Source organism: Ranitomeya imitator, chromosome 1 (assembly GCF_032444005.1).
Source record: "Ranitomeya imitator isolate aRanImi1 chromosome 1, aRanImi1.pri, whole genome shotgun sequence".
Lineage (NCBI taxonomy): Eukaryota > Metazoa > Chordata > Amphibia > Anura > Dendrobatidae > Ranitomeya > Ranitomeya imitator.
The window spans coordinates 843,396,818-843,422,278 of NC_091282.1; the positions used below are offsets into that span (position 1 = coordinate 843,396,818).

The window sequence follows — 25,461 nt, forward strand, 5'->3', positions numbered from 1 at the left end:
TAAATTTTAACTATTTTCTGTTGGTGCTGGAGAATATCCCTTTTGGACGATTGAGATTCACTTAGAATGCTTTGCGTTTCTTAATGCATCCTCACACGGCTGCCGAAGCCGGTCAGTCATGCTACATCAACTATGATAGTTAGTTATTAACAACAATAGTTTATTGATGCCTGAGTCCAGTTTTTTTCCATAAAGTGGCGTAAATTCTGATTAGATTCAGCATAAATGTTAAAGTTAGATCAGTTTTCAACTTTTTGTAGATTTGCAACATTTCGAAATTCTACTTGGCCCCAAACTGATTTGAGCAGGTTAGTAAATTATTCTCAACAAGCTTCTGTCTAATAGCACAAAACAGAAAACAGAAGTGAATATTGCCATCTAGACAGCCATGCTGTATCCTCTCCAAACTGACCCCTAACCCCAAAGAGTTTTAGAAAGATGTCCGCCTCTTAACTTCAGAGGATAGACATGTTTCCAGTATTATCATACTCTATTACTTATTGGTTCCCATATACTGTGCACTAAAAAGGCAAGTGAACAACATATTGCATAAGGAGCATTAGAATTAATGGATGATTGGTCCCTTTTATACATCAGAAAGAGCGGAATGTGTATATTGCATAGCAAAGTGGTTAAAGGGGGAACAGTCGCCAGGTCAAAAGTGGCCAGTTTTTGTCCTTATTTTATTCCTACTCCACCCCTGAATTTTATTTAGGGCTAGTCTCTGTGATCTTTAGGGCCCCTTTCCACTTGTGAGAAAAACGGACGAGTGCAATCCGATAAAAAATCGGATTGCACTCGGACCAATGTTTTTCAATAGGTGACATTCCATTTGCGATTTTTTTCCCAGCCGAAATCAGACTGAGAAAAATCTGTGTCGGCTGAGAAAAAAATCGCAGCATGCTGCGTATTGCTGAGATTCTCGGACGAGACTCGCCAATGCAAGTCAATGGGTGCGAGAAAAAAAACGCATGGAATACGGACCATCCGTATTCCATCCGTTTTTTACGGATACCTTACCATTCTGTGGCACAGAACACTGTAAATAGTCCTGTAAATGACTGTATAAAAATAGTTGCAGAGAAAAAAAACGGATTGCATACGGATGTAAAAACGGATGATGCGATTAAAAAAATCGCATTACACTCGCATGACACTCGCATGACAATCGCACACGTTACATCCGTTTTTTCGGTCTGTAAATCGGACCGTTTTTTTCTCACACAAGTGGAAAGGGGCCCTTACAAGGGGGTACGGCACATACGACCCTGCTGGGACGTGTTTAGGCTACTCCACATTAATATTACCCTGTGAGACCAATATTCAGAGGAATAAAATAACAGCAAACACTGCCCACCTTTAACCTGCTGTCAGGTCCTCTTTAGAGGAAAAATGTTCAAGACCCCAAAGGGAAAATTCAGAATAAAAACCTATTTACCTTTTGCTAAGATGTTGAGATCTCAACTTATTTCAAGCACTTCTGCCCAGATTTTAGGCCATTTTAGGAGATGTTTTGCATGATCATTTCACTGTCTATAGACAAGTCTGTTGTTTGTCAAATTATGAGTGTAATATTGTGCACTAATGACGGGGTGAAATTTCAGACCCATTTCCTGTGGGCATAGAGTCCCCTGTAAGTGTAAGCACTTGTGTATGTTTTTTGTGTATCACAAAATACAAGTCAGATTCCAGCACAATTTTTCTTTTCGTGGATTAGGGTAATGCCATCATTCTGCTATTGAAGTGATATCCTTGTCTAACTCCCTTTAGAAACCTCACGGTGAAAGGGGATCTTACTGCAGTGGTACTGATGGGGTTACCATGGAGACAGAATCTTCCAGCCGGAAAACACCCCTCCATTTATAACCCAGCCGAATAGCAAACACCACCTTTACAAATCTCACACCCTTTCTCTCCAGAAAGCCTGGAGTTCCACTGCTTGTCATTTGCAATCACGGGTTATTTAAGGGGTTATCCGGCTAAACGTATCACTGTTGCTATGACACATGATCTTATAGTTTAGTAATAGAGTCAGCTCCATGGGTAGTATAATTTGTCAATTTGCCGCAATTGTATGATAAAGCACCCTTTCCTACCAAAATGATAGAATCATAGAATGTTAGAGTTGGAAGGGACCCCACGGTCATCCAACCCACTGTCACTAAACCATCTCAGACAGGTGTCTGTCCAGCATCTGTTTGAAGACTTCCATTGAAGGAGAACTCACCACCTCTCGTGGCAGCCTGTTCCACTCATTGATCCCCCTCACTGGCTAAAAGGTTTTTAATATCTAATCTGTGATATATTGTCTCAAGCACAATGGGGCAAATTTATTAATAGAGTCTATTTCTAAGACAGTTCTAACTTAGACTAGACAGTGTTAAAATGCGTCAGATTTACCAAACTGATCCATGCTATGTAATATAGATAAATATGGTGCATCTTTAGACTGTCTAGTCTAAGTTTACACCACCTATTAATTGTGGAAGAAATTTGTGCCAAAATGTTGTTGTATTTTTTGGTACACAGTGTTGCACCCTACTTTTCAGGGGGGCCACATTTCCTTTTTGGAAAATGCAAAGAAAGTATCTAAACCACATCATAAATATGGTGCAAGTCATTAAAGACAGTGCTGGAGCAAATACTAGAACTAGAGAGAGTACAAAGGAGGGCAACAAAATTAATAAAGGGGATGGGAGAACTACAATACCCAGATAGATTAGCGAAATTAGGATTATTTAGTCTAGAAAAAAGACAACTGAGGGGCGATCTAATAACCATGTATAAGTATATAAGGGGACAATACAAATATCTCGCTGAGGATCTGTTTATACCAAGGAAGGTGACGGGCACAAGTGGGCATTCTTTGCGTCTGGAGGAGAGAAGGTTTTTCCACCAACATAGAAGAGGATTCTTTACTGTTAGGGCAGTGAGAATCTGGAATTGCTTGCCTGAGGAGGAGGTGGTGATGGCGAACTCAGTCGAGGGGTTCAAGAGAGGCCTGGATGTCTTCCTGGAGCAGAACAATATTGTATCATACAATTATTAGGTTCTGTAGAAGGATGTAGATCTGGGGATTTATTATGATGGAATATAGGCTGAACTGGATGGACAAATGTCTTTTTTCGGCCTTACTAACTATGTTACTATGTTACTATGTTACTAAATACTTCTTTAATTCACGTCAGACTTATGTTTTCCACAGAATCCATTAGGGCAAATTCATCAAAACTGTGAGAGAGAGAAGCAGAAAATCAGCAGGTTACAGAAAAGAAAGCTGAGCTAAGGATGGCAGATTTTATACTATACAGCTTTTTGGCAATTTTAATAAGGCCAATTTTTTTCTGTTGAGAAGGACATGGCAGGAATGGCAAGAAAGCTTTCAATAATATGTAACCTTAAAGAAGCACTCCTCCCATCAATTTTTTTAATCAATTAATATATTGCAATCATCATATTATATTGCGCTGTGCACTTACAATTGCTCATTTTGCCTTTCTACCCAGTAAATTATTTTTTTTTCTCTGCTGTAAATATAAACAAGGAGTCCCTTTTCCCTAAAACATCATTCCCCTCTTCAACTCCTGACCCAGCTGCTCCCACCTTCCCCTGAGTCATGCAAGGAAAATTGTTTCTACATAGAGCTTAGGAGGATTCAGCTAGAAGAATTAACTGGGTAAAAGGGCGAAATTAGCAATTGTAAGTACACAGTGCTATATAGTGTGGTGATTTCAATAAATTAAGGATAACAACTTTGATGGGAGTGCATCTTTAAGGCCAAGGTCAACTATGGATATCTATATTGCCATTTCTGACAGGTTCCCTTTAAAGAGCAACTCCAATGTGAAAATGAAGTGCAGCTAGCGCTCACTATATTGTGAGTGATGACTGACAGCATGCCTGGGAACTTTGAGTTCCATCTGGCTCTGCACTATTGCACTGCACCGTGAGTCAATCCAAATGCCAGGGTGTGTATACAGCCGCCCCTTACTGTGCTGCGATTGGGGATTGTAATTGTGCTGGCTCCCCGGAGGAATAAAGTTAATGTTCTCCCAGGAGCAGTGCTTTCACTATGACAGCTGGGCACCTTGCTAACAACACTAACCTGCAGATTAACCCAGTATCTGCTGATTAAGTGTTATCCGCCATGTCCGGTTCCCTTCAATAATGGCAATGTAACCTTAAAAATCTGATGCAAAACGTATGTTCCATACTGGATCTGATTTTTTTTATTTTGTGCACCAATAGACTTGAATAGTCGAGTCCGATTTTGGCTCAGACATAACACATCTTTATTTCACGCTTGTCTGAAGAAGCCCTGAGGCTGGAGCGACACAAGTCATGTGGACAAAGTTTGCTAGGTGCCAGTGCTATATCGCCGTACAACACAAGCAAATGGGGTCGCTAGGGTATCGCAACCAAGACAGATGTCGCAAAAAATCAAACATGGCGGGACTTCTCGACTTGCTCGCTACACCCTCGGTATTGTGTTGCGCTGCAATGCAGCAGGAGTATTGTACTGCAATGTAGCAGCAACACCTAGCAACCTTTGGCCACGCGATTTGTGTCATGGCCAAAGTCGTCCCGTAGGCCCAGTAAGATATGTATCATTCTCAAATGAGATCCTCAATTTTTATCATACTCTAAAAAAAGGGCCCCAGCAATAAGCCGATGGCATCATTTACAGAATGAGCGCCATAAACTAGAGCAGGAAATCGATTGAATGTGTTTTATAACCTTGCACAAGAGGTGTCTGGGCAGCAGGTAGAAAAGCAGCTAATTACGGGCCGCTTGCATGTAATTATTAACATGACAAGAACTGCAGAAGTACATTTCTATGGAAGACTGCTTTTAACCATTTAACTGGCTGTAAAGGGAACCAGTCAATAGATTTTAAGGAACTAAACCACCAGCAAGCTGTTAAACTGCTTGGGTTTAGCATTATAAACATGCCTCTCTCACAACAGTGTATTTCAGCATTTTGTGCAAATTACCAGAGAAAAATCCGGAGATAAGTCTCATCCAGCGTGGCAATCAAATTTTCTTCCAGTGGAGCTCACGATGTATATCAAGCCACATAGGCATCAGAGCAAATTTAATAGGACGCTATTCAAACTTTTTATTTAATGCGGGAGGAAACTAAATTCCTGGAAGGAACCAATTTAAACCCAGAAGGAGCATACAAGAATTAAGCCTCAAGCATCATTTTTTTATTTTTCTTTTATGCAGAAAAAAGTTCCAATTTTCATAATTGTTTGGATAGATTTTTGTCAGTGTTTGGTCAATGTTTTTGCCATCAGTGTTTCATCAGTGATTTTCTTATATGAAAATAGATATATTACTAACCTTCTACTACCCATTGCATTGATAAAAGCAGTCAGCATATATATTAGCATGGGTGTCAGTGAATTTCATGGATCCATAGACTTGTATGGATCTGTGAAAGCGTACATGCCTCTGTTTTTCCCCCCCATCCATCAAAAAAACCAGATGTGAATAGTCACTATAATTGATATCTGTTCCATCTGTGGAAAGCACAGATGGAACACGAACATAAAAAATGGACATCTGAATGAGGCCTTAAACAACAAAATGCTTTCATTCAATGACATCAAACAAAATCTACACTTACAGTGTGTGTATATATGTATATGTATATATATATATATATATATATATATATATATATATATATATATACAGTCATGTTCGAAAGTTTTGGCACCCTTGAAATCGCTCCAGAAAAGGAAGTATTTCTAGAAGAAAATTATTGCAATTACACATGTTTTGTTATACACATGTATATTTCCTTAGTGTGTATTGGAACATCACAAAAAAACAGAGAAAAAAAGGCAACTTGGACATCATTTCACTTAAAACCCCAAAATGGGTCAGACAAAATTGTTAGGACCCCTTTGTGCGTCATTATGTCCAATTTGCCTGTTATCTCTGTGTTTTGTTTTGGGTTTTTTTGCGTTGTTCCAATACTCTCAAAGGAAACGCACATGTATAACAAAATGTGTAATTGCAATAATTTTCTGGGAGAAATACTTCATTTTCTGAAACAATTTCAAGGGTGCCTAAACTTTTCCACATTTAGTGTCACCTATAATCTTATGCAATGGATTTGAGAAACATTGAGAAATAAACTGTAATAATTGTGATTAAGAAAGTCAAATTTAAACTCATGTAAAATACTAGTTGGCACATAGGTGCCATCATTTAAAGTGATTCTGATTAATCCCATATAAAGTTTCACTTTTTTAATATGATTTTCTTTAAATATTTTGCATTGCATTTGACAGGAAAAGCAATGGTCTGTAAACAGCTTACAACACAGCAAAGGGATCTCATTGTTGAAAGGTATTAATCAGGTAAAGGCTACAAATTAAATTCTTAGGCATTAACTATACCAACATTCACAGTGAAGATGGTCATCAGCAACTGGCATAAAATTAGCATAATAATGACATTACCTAGTACTGAATGTCCCTCAAAAATTGTTGAAAAGACTAGAGGTAAATTGGTCCAGATGGCTGCCAAGAGTCTACAGCAACATTAAAGGAGCTACATGAATTTCTGGAAAGTACTGATAACAATCTCCAGTATTCTTCATATGTCTGACATGTTAGGTAGTGTGGCAAGATGGAAGCCTTTTCTTACACAGGAAAACATTTAAGCCTAGTTATGGTTTCCCAAAATCTACATCAAATGTGCCAAAAGCTTGTGAGTTATTGTCTGATGAGACCAAGGCTGAACTTTTTGGGCACAATTCCAAAAGGTATGTTTGGTGCAAAGCCAACATTGCACATCCCCAAAAGAATACCATTCTTACAGTGAAGCATGGTAGAGGCAGCATTTTGCTTTTGGGCTTTTTTGGCAACTAGAACTGGGGATTTAGTCAATGTGGAGGGAATTATGAACAGTTCCAATTATCAGTCAATTTTGCATCAAAACATTACGACCTCAGCTAAAAAGCTGAAAGTGAAGACGAATTTCACCTTTCATTACTACAATGACCTTAAACATACCTCCAAATCAATAAAAAAAATATGACTACGCCAGAAGAGAATTAATGTTCTGAAATGGCACAGCCAGAGCCCAGATCTGAATCCAAGTGAAAATCTGTGGGTTTATATTGATTATGAATGACACTAAAGGTGGAAAAAGTTCTGAAATGATTCTTCTTGGTATGATTCATTTTTACATGACAAAAACCTGGCATTTTAATAGAGGCGGTGAATGCCTCTTAATTAATTTGGTATATCTTAGGCTTCTTTCACACTAGCGTCGGAATCTCCCCGTCGCAATGCGTCGGGGAGAGATTCCGATGCTAGCATTTGCTGCATTGCACAATGGAGGCAGCGGATGCATTTTTCCGGCGCATCCGCTGCCCCATTGTAAGGTGCGGGGAGGTGGGGGCGAAGTTCCGGCCACGCATGCGCGGTCGGAAAAAGCAGTCCGTCGGGAGAAAAAAACGTTACATGCAGGGTTTTTTTCTCCCGACGGTCCGCCAAAGCACGACGCATTCGTCGCAAGACGGATGCGAAGTGTGCAAATCCGTCGCAAATGCGTCATCAATAGAAGTGTATGGGGAAAAAACGCATCCTGCAAGCACTTTTGCAGGATGCGTTTTTTCTGCAAAACGACGCATTGTGACGGATTTACAAAAAACGCTAGTGTGAAAGTAGCCTTAAGGTACCTTCACACATAACGATATCGTTAACGATATTGTTGCTTTTTGTGACGTAGCAACGATATCGTTAAGGAAATCGTTATGTGTGACAGCGACCAACGATCAGGCCCCTGCTGGGAGATCGTTGGTCGCTGAACAAAGTCCAGAACTTTATTTCGTCGCTGGATCTCCCGTGGACATCGCTGGATCGGCGTGTGTGACACCGATCCAGCGATGTCTTCACTGGTAACCAGGGTAAACATCGGGTAACTAAGCGCAGGGCTGCGCTTAGTAACCCGATGTTTACCCTGGTTACCAGCGTAAAAGTAAAAAAAAACAAACACTACATACTTACCTACCGCTGTCTGTCCCCAGCGCTGTGCTCTGCACTCCTCCTGTACTGGCTGTGAGCGTCGGTCAGCCGGAAAGCAGAGCGGTGACGTCACCGCTCTGCTTTCCGGCCGCTGTGCTCACAGCCAGTACAGGAGGAGAGCAGAGCACAGCGCCGGGAACAGACAGCGGTAGGTAAGTATGTAGTGTTTGTTTTTTTTACTTTTACGCTGGTAACCAGGGTAAACATCGGGTTACTAAGCGCGGCCCTGCGCTTAGTAACCCGATGTTTACCCTGGTTACCCGGGGACTTCGGGATCGTTGGTCGCTGGAGAGCTGTCTGTGTGACAGCTCTCCAGCGACCAAACAGCGACGCTGCAGCGATCCGGATCGTTGTCGGTATCGCTGCAGCGTCGCTTAATGTGAAGGGGCCTTTACTCCAGTGCATTGTTCATCAAGATTTGAGTGGAAAACACCTGACTTGATGAATCAGTAACATAGGATACATTTTAAACACTAGGTTAAATGGTACCCTAAGTACTAATATGAAAACTCGCACTAACTAACACACACTACGTTTGTGCAAACTGTTATTATACATTTTGAGCCATTCTTTAAGTCTTTTTTGATCTGTCCTCAGCAACTTTGCACATCTAATTGTTTTGGACAGATTCCCGAAATGCGACTTTCACCAAATGTTGCATTCAGCGGGTGCAACTCACTCCAGTCAATTCTTGCAGTAAGGTTTCTGTCAGAGTTTTGAATTTGGCGCATTTTTAGACAAACAACTTTTTAAAGGCCTTGGGACTAACAAGCTACAAAAATGGTTAAAGACGATCTAAAAAAAAGCATTTTTTAAATTGTGTACCAAATTCTTAACCAGCTTACAACATTTTCCTGAAAAAACAACAGTAAATTAAAAAAAAGAAAAGAAAAGTGACCCCCAATAAACTGAAGATGATGAACTGGGGCCTAAGTGCACAAACGCAGTGTGTATCTAGCTAAACTGAATGTTAAGTAAACCATCCCACCCTTAAGCTGGCCATATACACTAGATAGCAGCCAGCTGATTGATGCTTCGTCTGACGGTCATCTCAGCCAACACTCCCATAATCAAGAGCGCCAAGCTTCCCTGTGCTCTCCATGAGAAAGCCGCCATCATGACGGCTGGCATCATATCTCCAGGAGAACAATGCGATCTGCAGCCTGAAATCTTGCATGCGCGATCTCTCCCAATCAACAGTTGTCTTGCACCCTCATACAGATTAGACTGACGGCCAACCTGTCGATATCGGTGGGTTCAGGCGACGTTAGTCTAATGTATATGGGGGCCTTACAACCTTAGTGCTGTGGACACCATACTACTTTTTCCTGCCACACAACATAACTCACTGTCTGGCTTTTGGGCTAGTAGATCAGGCCATATGTGGCCACCTAATGTCCTGATGTTTGAGCCAAACATCAACATTTCTGTAAGTATTCATGTGAGACTTCCCCTCAGGATATAGCAACCAACAGTTTTGCTATGTGTTGTCTGTCAGCATGTTTGTCCAGTATCGGGGTTAAAGATATGTTTTCGTGTGTCTTTTTTTAGTTTTCTATTATTATTCCCAAGACTGTTATAAGGCAACAGTATTTCTCAGCTTTCATTATGGCATGGTTGTCAGTACAAGTGTTGGGGAGTGAGTCAATCTGCTCTTTTTGTCTACAAGCATATGTGCTCCTATGTGACTCATAGATTACAATCACTCATAGTGAGTAGCACAGTATTTAGGGCTCAGGATACGTGTTAGCACTTATGGAGGTTGCTATAAATGCCACCGAAAATCTCAACAATCAGTGGTGTACTAAGAACATGGAAGTATCCGCTTTAGTACTTGGTATGTGATTGCACATTTTAACTATTTAGTCCAACTTCCATTGACACTGCATATTGTATTGGGGTATCATTTTTTATTTTTTTGTTAGTGGTTACCATATAAAGGTAAGTGAGGTTTGAAACATTTCCGTTTCCTGAAGGTTACAATACAGTTTTTGAGGGGCCCCAAGTTCTGAACTTGCTCTTCCTTTACAGTCTGTCTCCAAACAACCAAAGTCCAACCCTGCTCAGTCCTTGTAGTCCCTGCAGCCCAAACAGTCCCCTGCAAACCCTACACCCATGGAGGTAAGAAGCTCAATGCTGTACCTCAGTTTCTGATTTGTATCATTTAATCTGTTTTCCATTCTCAATTCTTTTAATATGGGGATTACGTAATCAACCTCACTTTTTTTTTCGAAAACGTGACCTTTTGTATTGTGCAATTTTATAATCTAAATATATTTCTACAGCTGTATAGTGGTAATTACTTTAAATGGGCTAACCTGGTAGATTAAGAGATTTCCACTACTTTTACATTGATTGCCAATCCTTAGCATAGGTCATCAAGGTCTGATAGGCCAGAGTCCGACATCCAACACCCCCGCTGATCAGCTGCTATCAGTGATTGCAGAGTCGGCCGCCAGTAGAAAATACTCACTTGCTGAGCTGCTCCCATCTACTTGTAGTGGCCGGGCTTGGTACTGCACATCCGCATCCTATTCAAATCAATAGGTGTCTGTGGCGGCCACTACAAGTAGACAAAGCAGCTCGGCAAGTGAGGTACTTCCAGCCAATGGACGACAGCACCGATAACAACTGATCGGTGGGGGTGCTTGTTATTGGACCCCAGCTGATCAGTCATTTTTGACCTATCCCAAGGATTGTCAATCAATGTCAAAGTAGTGGACAACCTCTTTAAGGTGGTTTTTCATGAGATTAAAGGGAATCTGTCAGCAGGTTTTGGCCACTTTATCTGAGAGCAGCATACTGGAGAGATAGAGACCCTGATTCCAATGATGTGTCACTTACTGGGTTGCCTGCTGTAGTTTTGATAAAATGAGTGTTTTACCAGCAAGAGATTATTACTAGAGGACTAGTAAACCTGCTGCCATGTAGTGCTCCATATTCATGAGCTCTGTATAACCCCACCCACCAACACTGATTGACAGCTTTCAACCTATGCACGGTGTACACGAAAAGCTGTCAATCAGAGGTGTGGGCGGGGTTATGCCGAGCTCAGCTTTAAGAGAACTGGTAGATCTGCAGCAGATAAAACACTGTGTTTATAAAAAAAAAATGCAACACACAGCCCAGTAAGTGATAAACCATTGAAATTAGGGTATTTGCCCTTACATCATGCTGCTCTCAAATGGGGTAGCAAAAACCTAGTGATAGACTCCCTTTAAAGGATACGGACATCTTCAAGGGCATTTTTGTTTCACTTAATTGCATGTATTTGGGGATAAAAAATAGTTTTTCTACTGAGCTTCAATAAAATGTTTGCACTATTTTTCTTTTGCAGGTTCTTAGTTTCCTGTGCATTGCTGGTAGCAGAATAAGTTCACTGATGGTGAGCTGCTCTGAAAAGAGTGTGGACCTTGTTTTCTGAGCTCCTCTCAGCTGATTGAATTTTGACCACAAACCACATGAAAGCTAAGCTGAACTTTGATGTGGTCACAAATCAGCTGAGCGGAGCGCAGGAAAAGGCACATAAGATTAAGAAACTTCTGTCAGAACCATCTGACTGACAGATTCTCAGTTAATTCATTCTGCAACCAGTGATGTGCAGTGAAACAAAAAGCCTAAAAAAAAAGCCAAACAGTGACAAATATTTAATAAAACCAAATGGTAAAAATTATTTTTAGTGCAAAATACCTGCATTTAAAGGTAACCTGTCACCTGAATTTGGCGGGACCGGTTTTCGGTCATATGGGCGGAGTTTTCGGGTGTTTGATTCACCCTTTCCTTACCCGCTGGCTGCATGCTGGCCGCAATATTGGATTGAAGTTCATTCTATGTCCTCCGTAGTACACGCCTGAGCAAGGCAATCTTGGCGTGTACTACGGAGGACATAGAATGAACTTCAATCCAATATTGCAGCCAGCATGCAGCCAGCGGGTAAGGAAAGGGTGAATCAAACACCCGAAAACTCCGCCCATATGACCGAAAACCGGTCCAGCCAAATTCAGGTGACAGGTTCCCTTTAAGGGAAAAAATGTCCCCCAAGATGTCCACATATTGATATTTGACAAAAATGATGTTATAATAGTTATCAAAGTAAAAAGCTAAAACCTAAAGTGTTAAAGAACATGCTTACTCCTTTTGTGACATGCCAATGTTTTTCTGGCCCCATTGTTATGAAATTCACTGTTGGAACTTAGGCAGAGTGAAACACATAGCTGTATGGAGCTCAAGATAAATTCATCTAAATGCACAAGGACGGACACAAACTTTATAATCGGGGTGCATTTACACTAGACGATTCGCTGTTTACCAATTATCGGCATGTTTAAATAGGACAGCAATCCCCGCTGATGCAAAACACTCATTAGTCAGGTGAAATTATTTTTAAGCTTGCTTGTGTAAACAGGACATAAGCTGCCGAGAACAATGATATTATATGCACACAGAACAATTGTTTTAACGAACGATCTTTTCGCATAGAAGTACAGGCGACCTGTCTAAGCTGGCTATCAAATGAATGGCTTGCCAACGTAAATGCACTTTTAGGCTTCATTTACATATGTGTTCGTCCATGTTTTGTACGTTTTTAAAGCAGAAAGTACACATTATAGTCTATGGGTCTTTTCAAATGTCCTAACATGTACTTAATTCGTATTCCATTCATGGGCAGTCCATTTACATGACGGCTGTTTGAATAAGGCCCAACGCCAACATAATTCTTTCAAAGATTAATTTGCAACACTGCATATTTCAAAGTAGATGTGATGTGAAAACAGAAGGCAAAGTGCTACATAAAAAAAATCAAGAATATATTTGGTCAGCTCGATATCTGGGTTGCAGTTCTTCATTCCAAGAAAAGAGATGGTCATGTGATGTGGGGTACAGAGGGAGATGGATTCTCCGACAAAATGGCACCAAAAATGTAGGTGTAATTCTTTAGGATAGCTTCCAGGCATCTGGGATAAGACATGATCTACATCACAAATCTTTCAGGAAATGCTACTGTTCTCTGTCTGATTTTTCCTACTCCAGGTCATGATAGTAAAAGTGTGATTTCAGTTTACCCTTCTATGGAAACATAATACACAATCTAAAAAGACTGGTGGTGCATGTAATGGAGGAGTGTATGCAACACTCATCACAAGCTTCAATTTATTAGGTAAATATAAAATTTAAGGGTACAAAAATATCTAAAAAGTACATTTGTATAGACTGCTACACATTTCAAACCCTAAGAAGAGCATCTAGCCTCACTCTTCCCACTTGCCCTGTGGCAGTGGCATGTGAGGTAATAGGGTTGAGGTTGATGTCAGCCTTGCATTGACAGCTGACATCAAACCCAGTGGTTAGTAACGGAGAGGCATTTATAAGACACCCCCATTACTAACCATATAGTCATATTGTAAATAAAAAAACACTCAGAATAATGTCCTTTATTTTAAATAAAAATCCACACTGTGTTGTGTGTGTGTTTTTTATTTTGAAATAAATTTGTAATACTCATCTTGCGCCCATTTCATTGAAGCCCTTGTCCCCTGTAAAAGACAGAAAATTATAAACAACAATACTCACCTTATGCCCATGCCATTGAAGCCCTTGTCTTCTGTAAAAAAGCAAAACAAAAACAACCATATCCCTCACCTGTCCGAAGTGATGATTAGCAATACTGTCCCACGACGTAATCCATGTCTGCAATATGTGGTTTACAACCTAAACTGTTGCATGATGCGACCGTCCAGGCTTTAAACCATAGGAGAATGAGATGCTGCGAGATAACCAAAGATCAATAAGGCTGCTGTAGCCCGACACTTCACCACAATCACCGCAGTTCATCGACCTGGCTCATAGTGGTTGATCTCATTGAAGTGAGGGTGAGAGCACAGCCTCAGTAACCTGCGATAACGTCGATGACTCGCAGATCTCATTCCCCCATGGTTTACAGCCTGGGCAGTTGCATCATGCCACTGTTCAGGTTGCAACCCACATATCGCAGATATGGATTACGGTGTGGGACAGTATTGCTAATCATCACTTCAGACAGGTGAGGGATATGGTGCCCTTTATAAACAGACACCACTACCTAGGTGTGAACAGACCCTTAGGGTTGGTGTCTTGCAATAACTGGTCCTTGTATTTATACTGCAGCTATGTACAACAAGGTTTACTTGGACATAGAAATCTCTACATATATATGAATCTATTGAGGAAAATGAATACTGTCCATACTTTACTCCTTCGGAAGCCTTAGAGTGCAATCTGCCTTCCTGTGTATTTCCCAATGACCTCTAGGCCACATGGATGTACATTAATTCTATGACAGTGGCAGATTGCCAGCAGAGCAAATCCTACCGAAGGAAATGTCACATACAAGGGGAGGGATGTCCCTCTCCCCCACAGAGCAGGGGCTGCAGATGTAGCGAGGATGGGAACAAATCCATGGCGTTTCCAGGGAAACACCATCCAGCTCCGGCTAACAGGAAAATAAGGGGTATAGTCACTCTTGAGTGATCACAGCTTTAGCAGAGGTAGGAAAGGGGAAACTCCATGCAGACAAGAGATTAACTCCTTCACAACTATGCAGGCAGGCAAAAAAGACTTATGTATGCTTAAATGGAAACAGTATGGGACAGGGGTACCAAGGGCCCCCCAGTAACATTAACTCCAGGACCCCACTGTTCAGCTACGTGCAAATATGACTTTATTATCATTCACAAATTTCTATAGCAATAAAATGGGTTGGTTGTTGAATAAAAAAGATGCTGCTTTTGTCTGTACATAGTGAATCAAGTATATTGTGCCAAGTACTGCTTATATAGGAGGGTAGTGGCCCACTCCTGCACAGGGGCCCACCGGAGGATTCTCCTGTTCTCCTGTGGGCCAGTCCAAGGCTAAATAGAATTGACAGAAAGCAAGAACTTATACTGCTGCAAATGCACCGTTTCTGAGGACATGAGACTTGGATATGGCCTGCCAAGAGACCAAAGATTACTTGTTGGACCCAGACTCTGACACTATCCTGGAATGATAAAAATAATAATAATAATAATAACAACAAAAATAATGTTGTTACAAGCTGTAATTTTTAGTTATGAAATAAAAATGTGGCCACTTGTGTGAAAAAGTAAGCTACATTCCCACAATGAGCTTTTGGTGTATTTTTCACACTGCTTGTTTTTGCTGCATCACAAACGCAGCTTCTTACAGTTCTAGCATTGAGGATGGGATTTAAATCAATCTCCTGCCCACTGTGCTTCTTCTTAATTCTGCGTAATCTTACCTGCGCTGCGTTTTTCAAATCCGCAGCATGTGAATTTCTCTTGCTGATACGCCGAATTTTCTGTGCGAATTTTCCCTACAGACTTACATTACATGCAGAAAAACAGCATAAAAAACGCACATGTATCTATAGTTCATTTCCTTGGTGGAAACGCACCAAAAACTCATGTAATCCACACCTACGTCTGTCAATAAAGTTTTGTCAAAGCAAAATAACAAAGTATCAAAAACAAAGCGGCTTTATTTAACCCCTTCACAATATCCGCCGTACATGTACGGTGCAAGTCAGAAAAGGGTGTATGGAGCGAGCTCACACAGCCAGGACATGCAGATAGCCATTGTGGGTGCAGCAGCGCTATCTGACAGCGGCATTTAACAAGTTCCGGCATGCATGCGCGTCCTTGTCTCTGCCAATCGGCGCACCCGTGACGTGATCACAGGTCGCCGATGGGCTGTCATGACAGCTGGGGGTAAGCTAATGACCCCTGTGCCTGTCATTATGGAGCCCCTTTCAAACCCTGCCTGTGGCTGGAATTCGAAGGAGACTGTGATTTCTCCTATATGCATTGCTGTATGTAGCACAAGCAATCGGATGATGGCATCTTCAAGTCCCCAAAGGGGGCTAACAATAACGGTTTCAAATAAAAGAAAAAGTTTCAAAAAATATGAAAAAAAACCCTAAGGCCATGTTCACACGTTCCTGATTTCCCTGCTGTTTTTTCTGCACTAAAAACCGCAGCTCTTGGCAGAAAACGCAGGTGCGTTTTTGGTGCGTTTTGGTGCGTTTTTTGATGCGTTTTTTGATGCGGTTTTTAGTGCAGTTTTTTAAGCAGTTTTCTCTGCAGAGTCTGTGTGTTTTCTAGGAAGTTTTTTTAGGGTTAAAATGGCTGAAAATACCCTAACCCTACCCCTAACCCTACCCCTAACCCTACCCCTAACCCTAACCCTACCCCTAACCCTAACCCTACCCCTAACCCTACCCCTAACCCTAACGCTACCCCTAACCCTACCCCTAACCCTACCGGCCGGCAGATTCGGCGGGCGCACTGCGCATGCGCCCGCCATTTTGGAAGATGGCGGCGCCCAGGGAGAAGACGGCCGGACGGACACCGGGAGGCCCGGTAAGTATAAGGGGGGAGATGAGGGCACGGGGGGGGCGTCGGAGCATGGGGGTGACATCGGAGCATGGGGGGGTGGGATTGGGGCACGGGGGGACAGCCACACTCTGCCCACGCACTTCCTGCTGCAGCGGTTCTGCACCACAAACCGCAGAAAACCCGCGGGTTTGACCTCACAATGGAGGTCAATGGGTGCAGAACCGCTGCAGTTCCGCACAAAGAAGTGACATGGTCCTTCTTTTTTACCGCAGCTATTCAGCGCGGCTTTTTTCGGGATTTTCCGCAATGTGGGCACAGCGGTTCCTGTTTTCCATAGGGTTACATTGTACTGTACCCTGCATGGAAAACAGCTGCGGACCCGCAGCGGCAAAATCGCGGCGGTTCCGCAGTAAAAAAAGGATTGTGTGAACATGGCCTAAAAGTTCAAATCACCCACCTTTTCCCCATTAAAAATAAGGATATTAAAAAAATACACATATGTGATATTGCCCCTTTCAGAAAAGTCAGATCTACCAAAATATAAAACCAATTAACCTGTTTGGTAAACACTGTAAACTAAAAAATTCAAGGACGCCAAAATCACGTTTTTTGGTCTCCGCAATTGCACAAAAAAGGCTGTAGCAAGTGATCAAAAAGTCACATTTGTACAACTTATTCCACTAAAAACAAAGTCTCATACATTTATGAGTACTGAGCAATAAAAAAAATTATAGCTATGAGAAGAAGGGGACGTAAAAATGAAAACGCAAAAATGGAAATTGGTGGTGTCGAGAAGGGGTTAATGGGGTAAAAGCTGGGTGATTTAAACTTTTATATATTTTAAAATTTAAAAAGTATTTTGTGTTGTACTTTTCAGTTAATCTGTTAATCCCCTCAGGGGGCTTGGAACTGCGATCATCCGATCGCTTGAATTATGTACAACAATACCACATTACTGCTGTATATAGCAAAATTCATGGTCTCTTGTGAACACCAGCCAGAAGCTGATAATCGCAAAAGTAGCATCATGACAGACACGGAGGTCTTCAGCGGATTCATCCTGTCATGGCAACTCGTTGGAATGCCTGCCTGCCCATTGCAAATTCTACTACCAGAGATTAACAGCCACATTTAACTGTTTAGCATTCCCAGTGGAGGCAGATGATGGCTGAATATCACAGCCATCATCTGCTGAGAAAGATGCAGACTCAGTTCCTGAGTCCGGATCAATTTTAGGGAGCCAGCACATGATATAACTGTACAAAATGTCGATAACAGGTTAAGCTCATCCACACTACCCTACATGTATATTGATAAGATATTTGGGAATAAAATGTAATCTTCCTTTATTTTTTTTTTCCTTATTTATAGTTAAATGGCAATGAGTCCTTATTTAAAAGCTGCAAATTGCCTCTTCAGAGAGAAAGAGGACTTAAACTAAGCTGTAATAAAATAATGAATGCAAGAATGAAAATTGCATCACCTAGATGTAGCAGCTAGCCTGAAAACAATGCTTTGACTGACGTCCATCAATGCTTTGCCAGCTCTCGATGAGCACTAATTGCTATCTTGGATCACAGCTATTCAGGAAAGACTGCATGCTGTTTCCAGACCCTCACAGTTATTGTCCCAAACTTCACTGGACACAGCTCTGTTCTCTAAAGAATGAGTCCTCCTCTGACCTCTCCGAGTGCCAATTGTAGACCAATAAGCCACCAAAAACACTATTGGATGGCACTATAAAATCAGGCATGGGCCATGCATAAACTTGTTATAGCACTACATTAGAAAATTTAGGAATTTATTATACCACTTTACCAACGTCATTACATTGATAGAAAATTACAGTAGATATAAAGTATATTTAGGAGTAGTTCCCATTAAAAAAGGATACAACTCAGAATGACATTCCCACTGCAGCCTGTAAATAAAGACCAAGGCCATGTGAGAGAGGCATTGCTATCGGATTTGTTATTTTAGACTTCGTTAATTCTATATTAAAAAAAAAATGGGCAATGGCTTGTTAATCATATCCTAAAATAATCAGCTTTGGTGCCAAAGGTATTTTGAGACTTTTACTAATTTCTTCTGTGACATATTTCCAGTGGTTAGTGCCGTAAATAGAGTCTGATGAGCTCCGGTGGAAGATTTAGACAGGGCCCCTCATCCTGGTGTGTATGTATATATATATTGATATAATGTCCTCCATCCTGGTATATATGTCACTTATGCTGCCTGGGCTTCATCCTGGTGTATATAACCCCCATCCTGGTATATATGTCACTTATGCCGCCTGGGCTTCATCCTGGTGTATATAACCCCCATCCTGGTATGTATATCCCCAATCCTGGTATATATGTCCGCTATCCTGTGGCCATCCTGATATATATCCCCAATCCCGATATACATGTCCCTTATCCTGGGCCCCACTACGTGGCTGCAGACTTATGAATCCCCACATCACGCGCACTGTGAGGATTCTCCAGTCCCGGGAACGACAGTCATGTGACTAGATGGTCACGGCCTTGCTCAGTGCAGGTATTGAGCGACACCAGAAACAGTCCGTTCCTGGCACTGTGAGAATTCACAAGTCTACAGTCGCATAGAGTGACTGACTGCAGACTTGTAGCTTAAGACCAGACAACCCCTTTAATTTTACACAGAGAGAGCCTGTGCCCTAAAAAATTAAACCTGGAAGAGCAGGTGATCTTTAATGCATTTTTATAGCCCTGGCAGTGTAATAGGAGTATCCAGCCATCCCCTCTAAAATTAATAAAACTATTCCCCTTCTTTGGTTCAAAACTTGCCCTACTTTCTGCCGTTTTTTTATCACAGGTACATTTCTGTTTCCTCTCTGAGTAGTTGTAATGTTACTCATTATTATGTTTGGTTTACCTGCTTTACAAAATCTTTTTTGTCTTAGGAAGAGAAGATTATGTTGGGCTTTTTCTGACAGGAGGGCTTTGTTTTCACTTTGTGCCATAAGCCAGTTTGCATGATTTTTCTTAATGGGACTGTTTGTGTAAACTTAAAATCTATCTTAAGTTTAACCCCTAAACACTTTTCTTTTGCTTAATTATAAAATTAGCTTCTATTTTCTCTATACAGCTAATCCCTATGTCTACTTTTTAACATTACTCCCTGTGACATTTCATTTAAGAGCAGAGACAAACAGAACTTCTCAGGAATCACCTCTCCATATCTTTTATCACCCCCATGATACATCCCCCTGAAGCAGAACATCACCAGGGATGGCATTGTGGTCACTGCTGTCCCCTGGTGATGTTCTGATTCGGGGGAGTGATGGATAAATGACTGCAACTTCAGTGGGCATTACCACACTTCATCTGTGCCTGCTGTCAACATCTTCAATGCCTACAGTCCATGCTTCCATCACCAACCTCTCTTTCCCTGAAATGAGACATCATCAGGGGGAGATAATAATAGCAGGGTGTGTGACAGCAGTGCTGCCCCACAGCTTCTATCCCTACCCTCAAATAGATCATTATCAGGAGGTGGCACTGATTTCACTCACCCTGCTTCTATCACCGCCCCCTGATGACATCTAATTTCAAGGAAAGAGACTGCGGTGTCAGAAGTAAAGTGAGTGACAGCAGCACCCCACAGCTTCTATCACAGTCCTCCAATGAATTTAACTCAATTAATATTAGAACATACTCATTTGGAGAATGGCAGTGAATGTTTTGCTAATCAAAATAATCTATTGCAGCAATTTATCCCTAGAGTTAGTGAGATACAGGTGCTGAGCTAACACTTTCACTGCCATCATCTGTACTCCAAATGAATAGGTTCTTATATCAGTGTAACCAAAGGCAGGTAAATAAATTGAGGAAAAGCAGGAGGTTTGGTAGCCACTTACATGCAATTTTTTAACAATAATGAAGACCTCAATTAACTCCTTCACAACATATGACCTACATGTACGTCATTCGTCGTGTTCCTGCTTTTGATGCTGAGCTTGCATCTTTCCTAGCAGATGATGGCTGATTTAGTAGCACTCGCCCATACTCTGGAAGGAAAAATGAACATTTAACTTTTTTTCACAAAAATTATACTTAGGACCCATTTTTTTATTTTCTCAAGGGTAACAGGAGAAAATGAACCCCTTATTTGTTGTGCAATTTGTCCTGAGTACGCCGATACTCCATGTGTGGAGGAAGACAACTGTTTTGGCACACAGCAAAGCTCAGAAGGGAAGGAGCACCGTTTGACTTTTTGAATGTAAAAATTGGATGGAATCAAGAGCGGGAGCCATGTCACGTTTGGAGAGCCCCTGATGTACCTAAAAATAGAAACTCCCCACAAGTGACCCCATTTTGGAAACTAGACGCCTCATGGAAATTATCTAGATGTGTGGTGAGCATTTTGAACTCCCTGGTGTTTCACAGAAGTTTATAACGTAGAGCTGTGAAAATTATAAAATTTCATTTTTTTCACGAAAATTATCTTTTAGCACCACATTTTTTATTTTCACTAGGGTAACAGGAGAAAAAAATTGTGCAATTTTTTCAGTATGCTGAAATTGCATGTGTGGGGAAAATCCACTGTTTGGGTGCACGGCAGTGCCCAGAAGGGAAGGAGCAAAGTTTGACATTTTGAACGCAAAATTGGCTGCAATCGAGAGCGGATGCTATGCTTCGTTAGGAGTGCTCCTGATGTGCCTAAACAGTGGAAACCCCTCACAAGTGACACCATTTTGGAAACTAGACCCCACCAGGAACTTAACTAGATGTGTGATTAGCGTCTTGAACAACCAGGTGCTTCACAGAAGTTTATAACCTAAAGCTAAGAGAATTAAAAAATCACATTTTTTTGTGTAATTTTTTTTATTAACATTTTGTACATTTTTTTTAACTTTTTTACGTAGTCCCTTTTTAAGACTTTCACTTATTTTACTTTGATTGAGGGTATAGTGCAATGCACTGTATTACACCTATACTGAAAGCTTCTGATTCCATGCTGTGAGCATGGTCTTAGAAGCTTTCTGTAGCTTGGTGACTCGGAGGTTGTCATGATGACCCCAGGTCACCATGGCATTGACCGGACCCCCCGCGATAACGCAATTGCTTTCGATCGCAGCATTTAGGTGGTTAGCAGACAGGGGTGGTGGTGACTCCTGGCTGTTAATGCAGAAGCTCAGCAACAGGCAGTGCTGATTAACGGCGCTGTGGAAAAAGTAAATAGCGCCCCCCAGAGTCGGATTTTCTCTGGGGTCTCGGTTGCCGGGGGTAGCCGAGACCCCAGAGAACATGATTCTGGGTTTCTTTACCGACCCCCGATTTGCGATTGGCGGTAATTAACCGTTTACCAGCGGTCGCAAAAAAAACTCAATTTCCCATTTTATTTCTCTGTCCTCCGATGTGATCGCACATCGGAGGACAGAGAAATGGGGTCCCCGATAGCCCCAGATACTTACCTGTCTCCCCCGGTGCTCCTCATGGCTCCTGATGGGCACCGCCATCTTGTTCCGGCCAAAAAATGGCGGGTGATTGCGCAGTGCGCCCGCCGGCCGGCACCCGGATAATCTTTGGGGTCTCAGCTGCCAGGGGTAGCCGAAACCCCAAAGAACATGATCGGGGTCGGTTTTTACCGACCCCTGTTTTGCGATCGCTGGTAATTAACTGTTTACCGGTGACCGCAAAAAAAAAAAAAAGCGATGTAATTCTCTGTCCTCTGATGTGATCACACATCAGAGGACAGAGAAATAGGGGGATTCGGGGACCCTGGTATTCTTACCGGTGTCCCTGGGTCCTCCTGCATCCCCTCCTGCCCGCCGACTTCTTCATCCAGTAAGAAAATGGCGGGCACATGCGCAGTGCTCCCGCCATGATCTGCCGGCCGGCAGCTGGAGGAGATGGGGCTAAAATTAGGGTTAGGGTTGGGACTAAATTTAGGGTTAGGGTTGGGGCTAAATTTAGGGTTAGTGTTAGGGGTCGAGTTCCCGCCTCTGCACAGGGGGAATCTCGGGCTATCTCCGCTGCGGTCTCCCATTCTTCTCCTGCCGCAGTGGAGCCTGCTCAGCGGAGACGTCAGTCCCAGCATCTTGCTCAGTCCCACTCTGTACTAAGAGTTACTGCTGCTTTTCCTGCTTCTGCCATTGAAGCCAGTGCTGGGCAGCGGCGAGCAGATGCTTCTGGGACTAACTCCTGCTTTTCTCGTTCTGGGCATACCCAGAGTAAGATCTCTCAGTGGAGATCGAGGGTTACATGGTCAGATACTGCAACTAAGTTCATTGGTCCTTTCAGAAAGGTCCTGTAGGTACTCTGGCTTTGTGGTAGCCTCTCATTGGTCCTTCTAGGAAGGTACTGCACGTGCTGCAACTATTTAAGACTCACATGGCCACACGGCCATGCGCTAGTATTTTTCCATGTTATGTGCTCTGCGCCAGTGTGGTCATGTAAGAGTGTGTTCAGGGACCCGGCTGAAATAAGCCCCTAGAATGCTGGCACCTCCGGCGAGGAGTTTGTGTGTGTGTATGTATTCTGGGACCTGGCTGAAATAAGCCCCTAGAATGCTGGCACCTCCGTCGAGGAGTTTTGTGTGCATGCGTGACCACTGACTGCTCTCTGTTTGGGCAGTTAGCCTGTGCCTCTGTGAAGTCTAACAGGGCACAGTGCTTTGCTTTCACGGCTACTCGGTGAATTAACTGAGTTAGTCCATACCGCCATATAGTGCCGCCGTTTTCTAGCAGCAGGTTCTCTTGCATGGTGGACCCGGGCTGCGAACGCACCAATAACAATAAAAACATCTATATTTACTCGGTGCGTTCCGCTAGCCCTAACAGTTAGGGCTAGGGATAGGCTTCTTTCACACTTGCGTCGGTACGGGGCCGTCGCAATGCGTCGGCCCGACGTACCAACGCACGTTGTGAAAATTGTGCACAACATGGGCAGCGGATGCAGTTTTTCAACGCATCCACTGCCCAGTCTATGTCCTGGGGAGGAGAGGGCGGAGTTACGGCCACACATGCACGGACGGAAATGGCGTACGCGACGTACAAAAAAAGTTACATTGAACTTTTTTTGTGACAACGGTCCGCCAAAACACAACGGATCCAGTGCACGACGGACGCAACGTGTGGCCATCCGTCGCGATCCGTCGGCAATACAAGTCTATGGGGAAAAAACGCATCCTGCGGGCACATTTGCAGGATCTGTTTTTTATTCAAAACGACGGATTGCGACGGATGCCACATGATTGCCACATGACGCAAGTGTGAAAGTAGCCTTTAGGCTTTAGGGTTTGGGCTAGGGTTAAGGTTGGGGCTAAAGTTAGGGTTGAGGCTAAAGTTAGGGTTAGGGCTAAATTTAGGGTTAGGGCTAGGGTTGGGCTAAAGTTAGGGTTGGGCTAAAGTTAGGGCTAGGGTTGCGGCTAAAGTTAGGGTTAGAGTTGGGATTAGGGTTAGGGTTTGGATTAGGGTTGGTATTAGGGTTAGGGTTGGCATTAGGGTTACGTTTGGGATTAGGGTTAGGTTTGGGATTAGGGTTAGGTTTGGGTTCAGGGTTAAGGTTTGGGTTGGGATTAGGGTTAGGGGTGTATTGGGATTAGGGTTAGGTTTGAGGTTAGGGTTGAGATCAGGATTAGGGGTGTGTTGGATTTAGGGTTTTGATTAGGGTTATGGTTAGGGTTGAGATTAGGGTGGTTTTGGGGTTAGGGTTGTGATTATCGTTAGGGTTGTGATTAGGATTATGGATCAGGTTAGGCTTAGAGTTAGGCGTGTGTTGGGGTTAGGGTTGGAGTTAGAATTGGGGGGTTTCCACCGTTTAGGTACACCAGGGGGACTCCAAACACAACAGCCAATTTTGCGCTCAAAAAGTCACATGGTGCTCCCTCCCTTCTGAGCTCTGCCGTGCGCCCACATATGGGGCATCAGCGTACTCGGGATAAATTGGACAACAACTTTTGGGGCCCAATTTCTCCCGTTACCCTTGTGAAAATAAAAACTTGGGGGCTACAAAATCTTTTTTGTGGAAAAAAGAATATTTTTTCTTTAAACGACTGCATTATAAACTTCTGTGAAGCACTTGGGCATTCAAAGTTCTCACCACACATCTAGATAAGTTCCTTGGGGGGTCTAGTTTCCAAAATGGGGTCACTTGTGGGGGGTTTCTACTGTTTAGGTACATCAGGGGATCTGCAAACGCAACATAACGCCCGCAGACCATTCTATCAAAGTCTGCATTCCAGCACAGCGCTCCTTCCCTTCCTAGCTCTGCCATGCGCCCAAACAGTGGTCCCCCTACATATGGAGTATCAGCCTACTCAGCATAAATTGCACAATAAAGTTTGGGGTCCAATTTCTCCTGTTACCCTTGTGAAAGTAAAAATTTGGGGGTGAAAAGATAATTTTTGTGGAAAAAATATGATTTTTATAATTTCATGGCTCTACATTATAAACTTCTGTGAAGCAGTTTGTGGTTCATAGTGCTCACCACACATCTAGATATGCTCTTTGGGGGGTCTAGTTTCCAAAATGGGGTCACTTGTGGGGGGTTCTACTGTTTAGGTACATAAGGAGCTCTGCAAATGCAACATGATGCCCGCAGACCATCCCATCAAAGTCTGCATTCCAAGCGGCGCTCCTTCCCTTCCGAGCCCCGATGGGTGCCCAAACAGTGCCCCCCCCCCACATATGGGGTATCAGCATACTCAGGACAAAGTGGTCTACAGATTTTGGGGTCAAATGTCTCCTGTTACCCTTGAGAAAATAAAAAATTGCAGGCTAAAAAATCATTTTTGAGGGAAAAAAAAGGATTTTTTATTTTCACGGCTCTACTTTATAAATTTCTGTGAAGCACTTGGGGGTTTAAAGTGCTCACCACACATCTAGATAAGTTCCTTAAGGGGTCTAGTTTCCAAAATGGGGTCACTTGCAGGGGGCTTCTACTGTTTAGGCACATCAGAGGCTCTCCATGCGTCCGATCTCAATTCCAGCCAATTCTACATTGAAAAAGTAAAACGGCACTCCTTCTCTTCCAAGCTCTGCGGTGCGCCCAAACAGTGGTTTACCCTCACATATG

General features: G+C 42.6%; 1 protein-coding gene across 8 annotated transcripts in view; it reads left to right on the forward strand.

Moving 5' to 3' along the window:
* Window positions 1-25,461, forward strand: part of MAST3 (microtubule associated serine/threonine kinase 3) — a 342,522-nt gene that overhangs the window by 129,930 nt on the left and 187,131 nt on the right. For 6 of the 8 annotated variants that reach the window (XM_069740894.1, XM_069740902.1, XM_069740919.1 and 3 more), the window contains exon 2: window positions 10,080-10,169. The exons of the other annotated variants lie outside the window; for them this stretch is intronic. In XM_069740894.1, coding sequence (XP_069596995.1) covers window positions 10,080-10,169 — 90 coding nt within the window. The remainder of the gene's footprint in view (window positions 1-10,079; window positions 10,170-25,461) is intronic. 8 annotated transcript variants of the gene reach the window in all.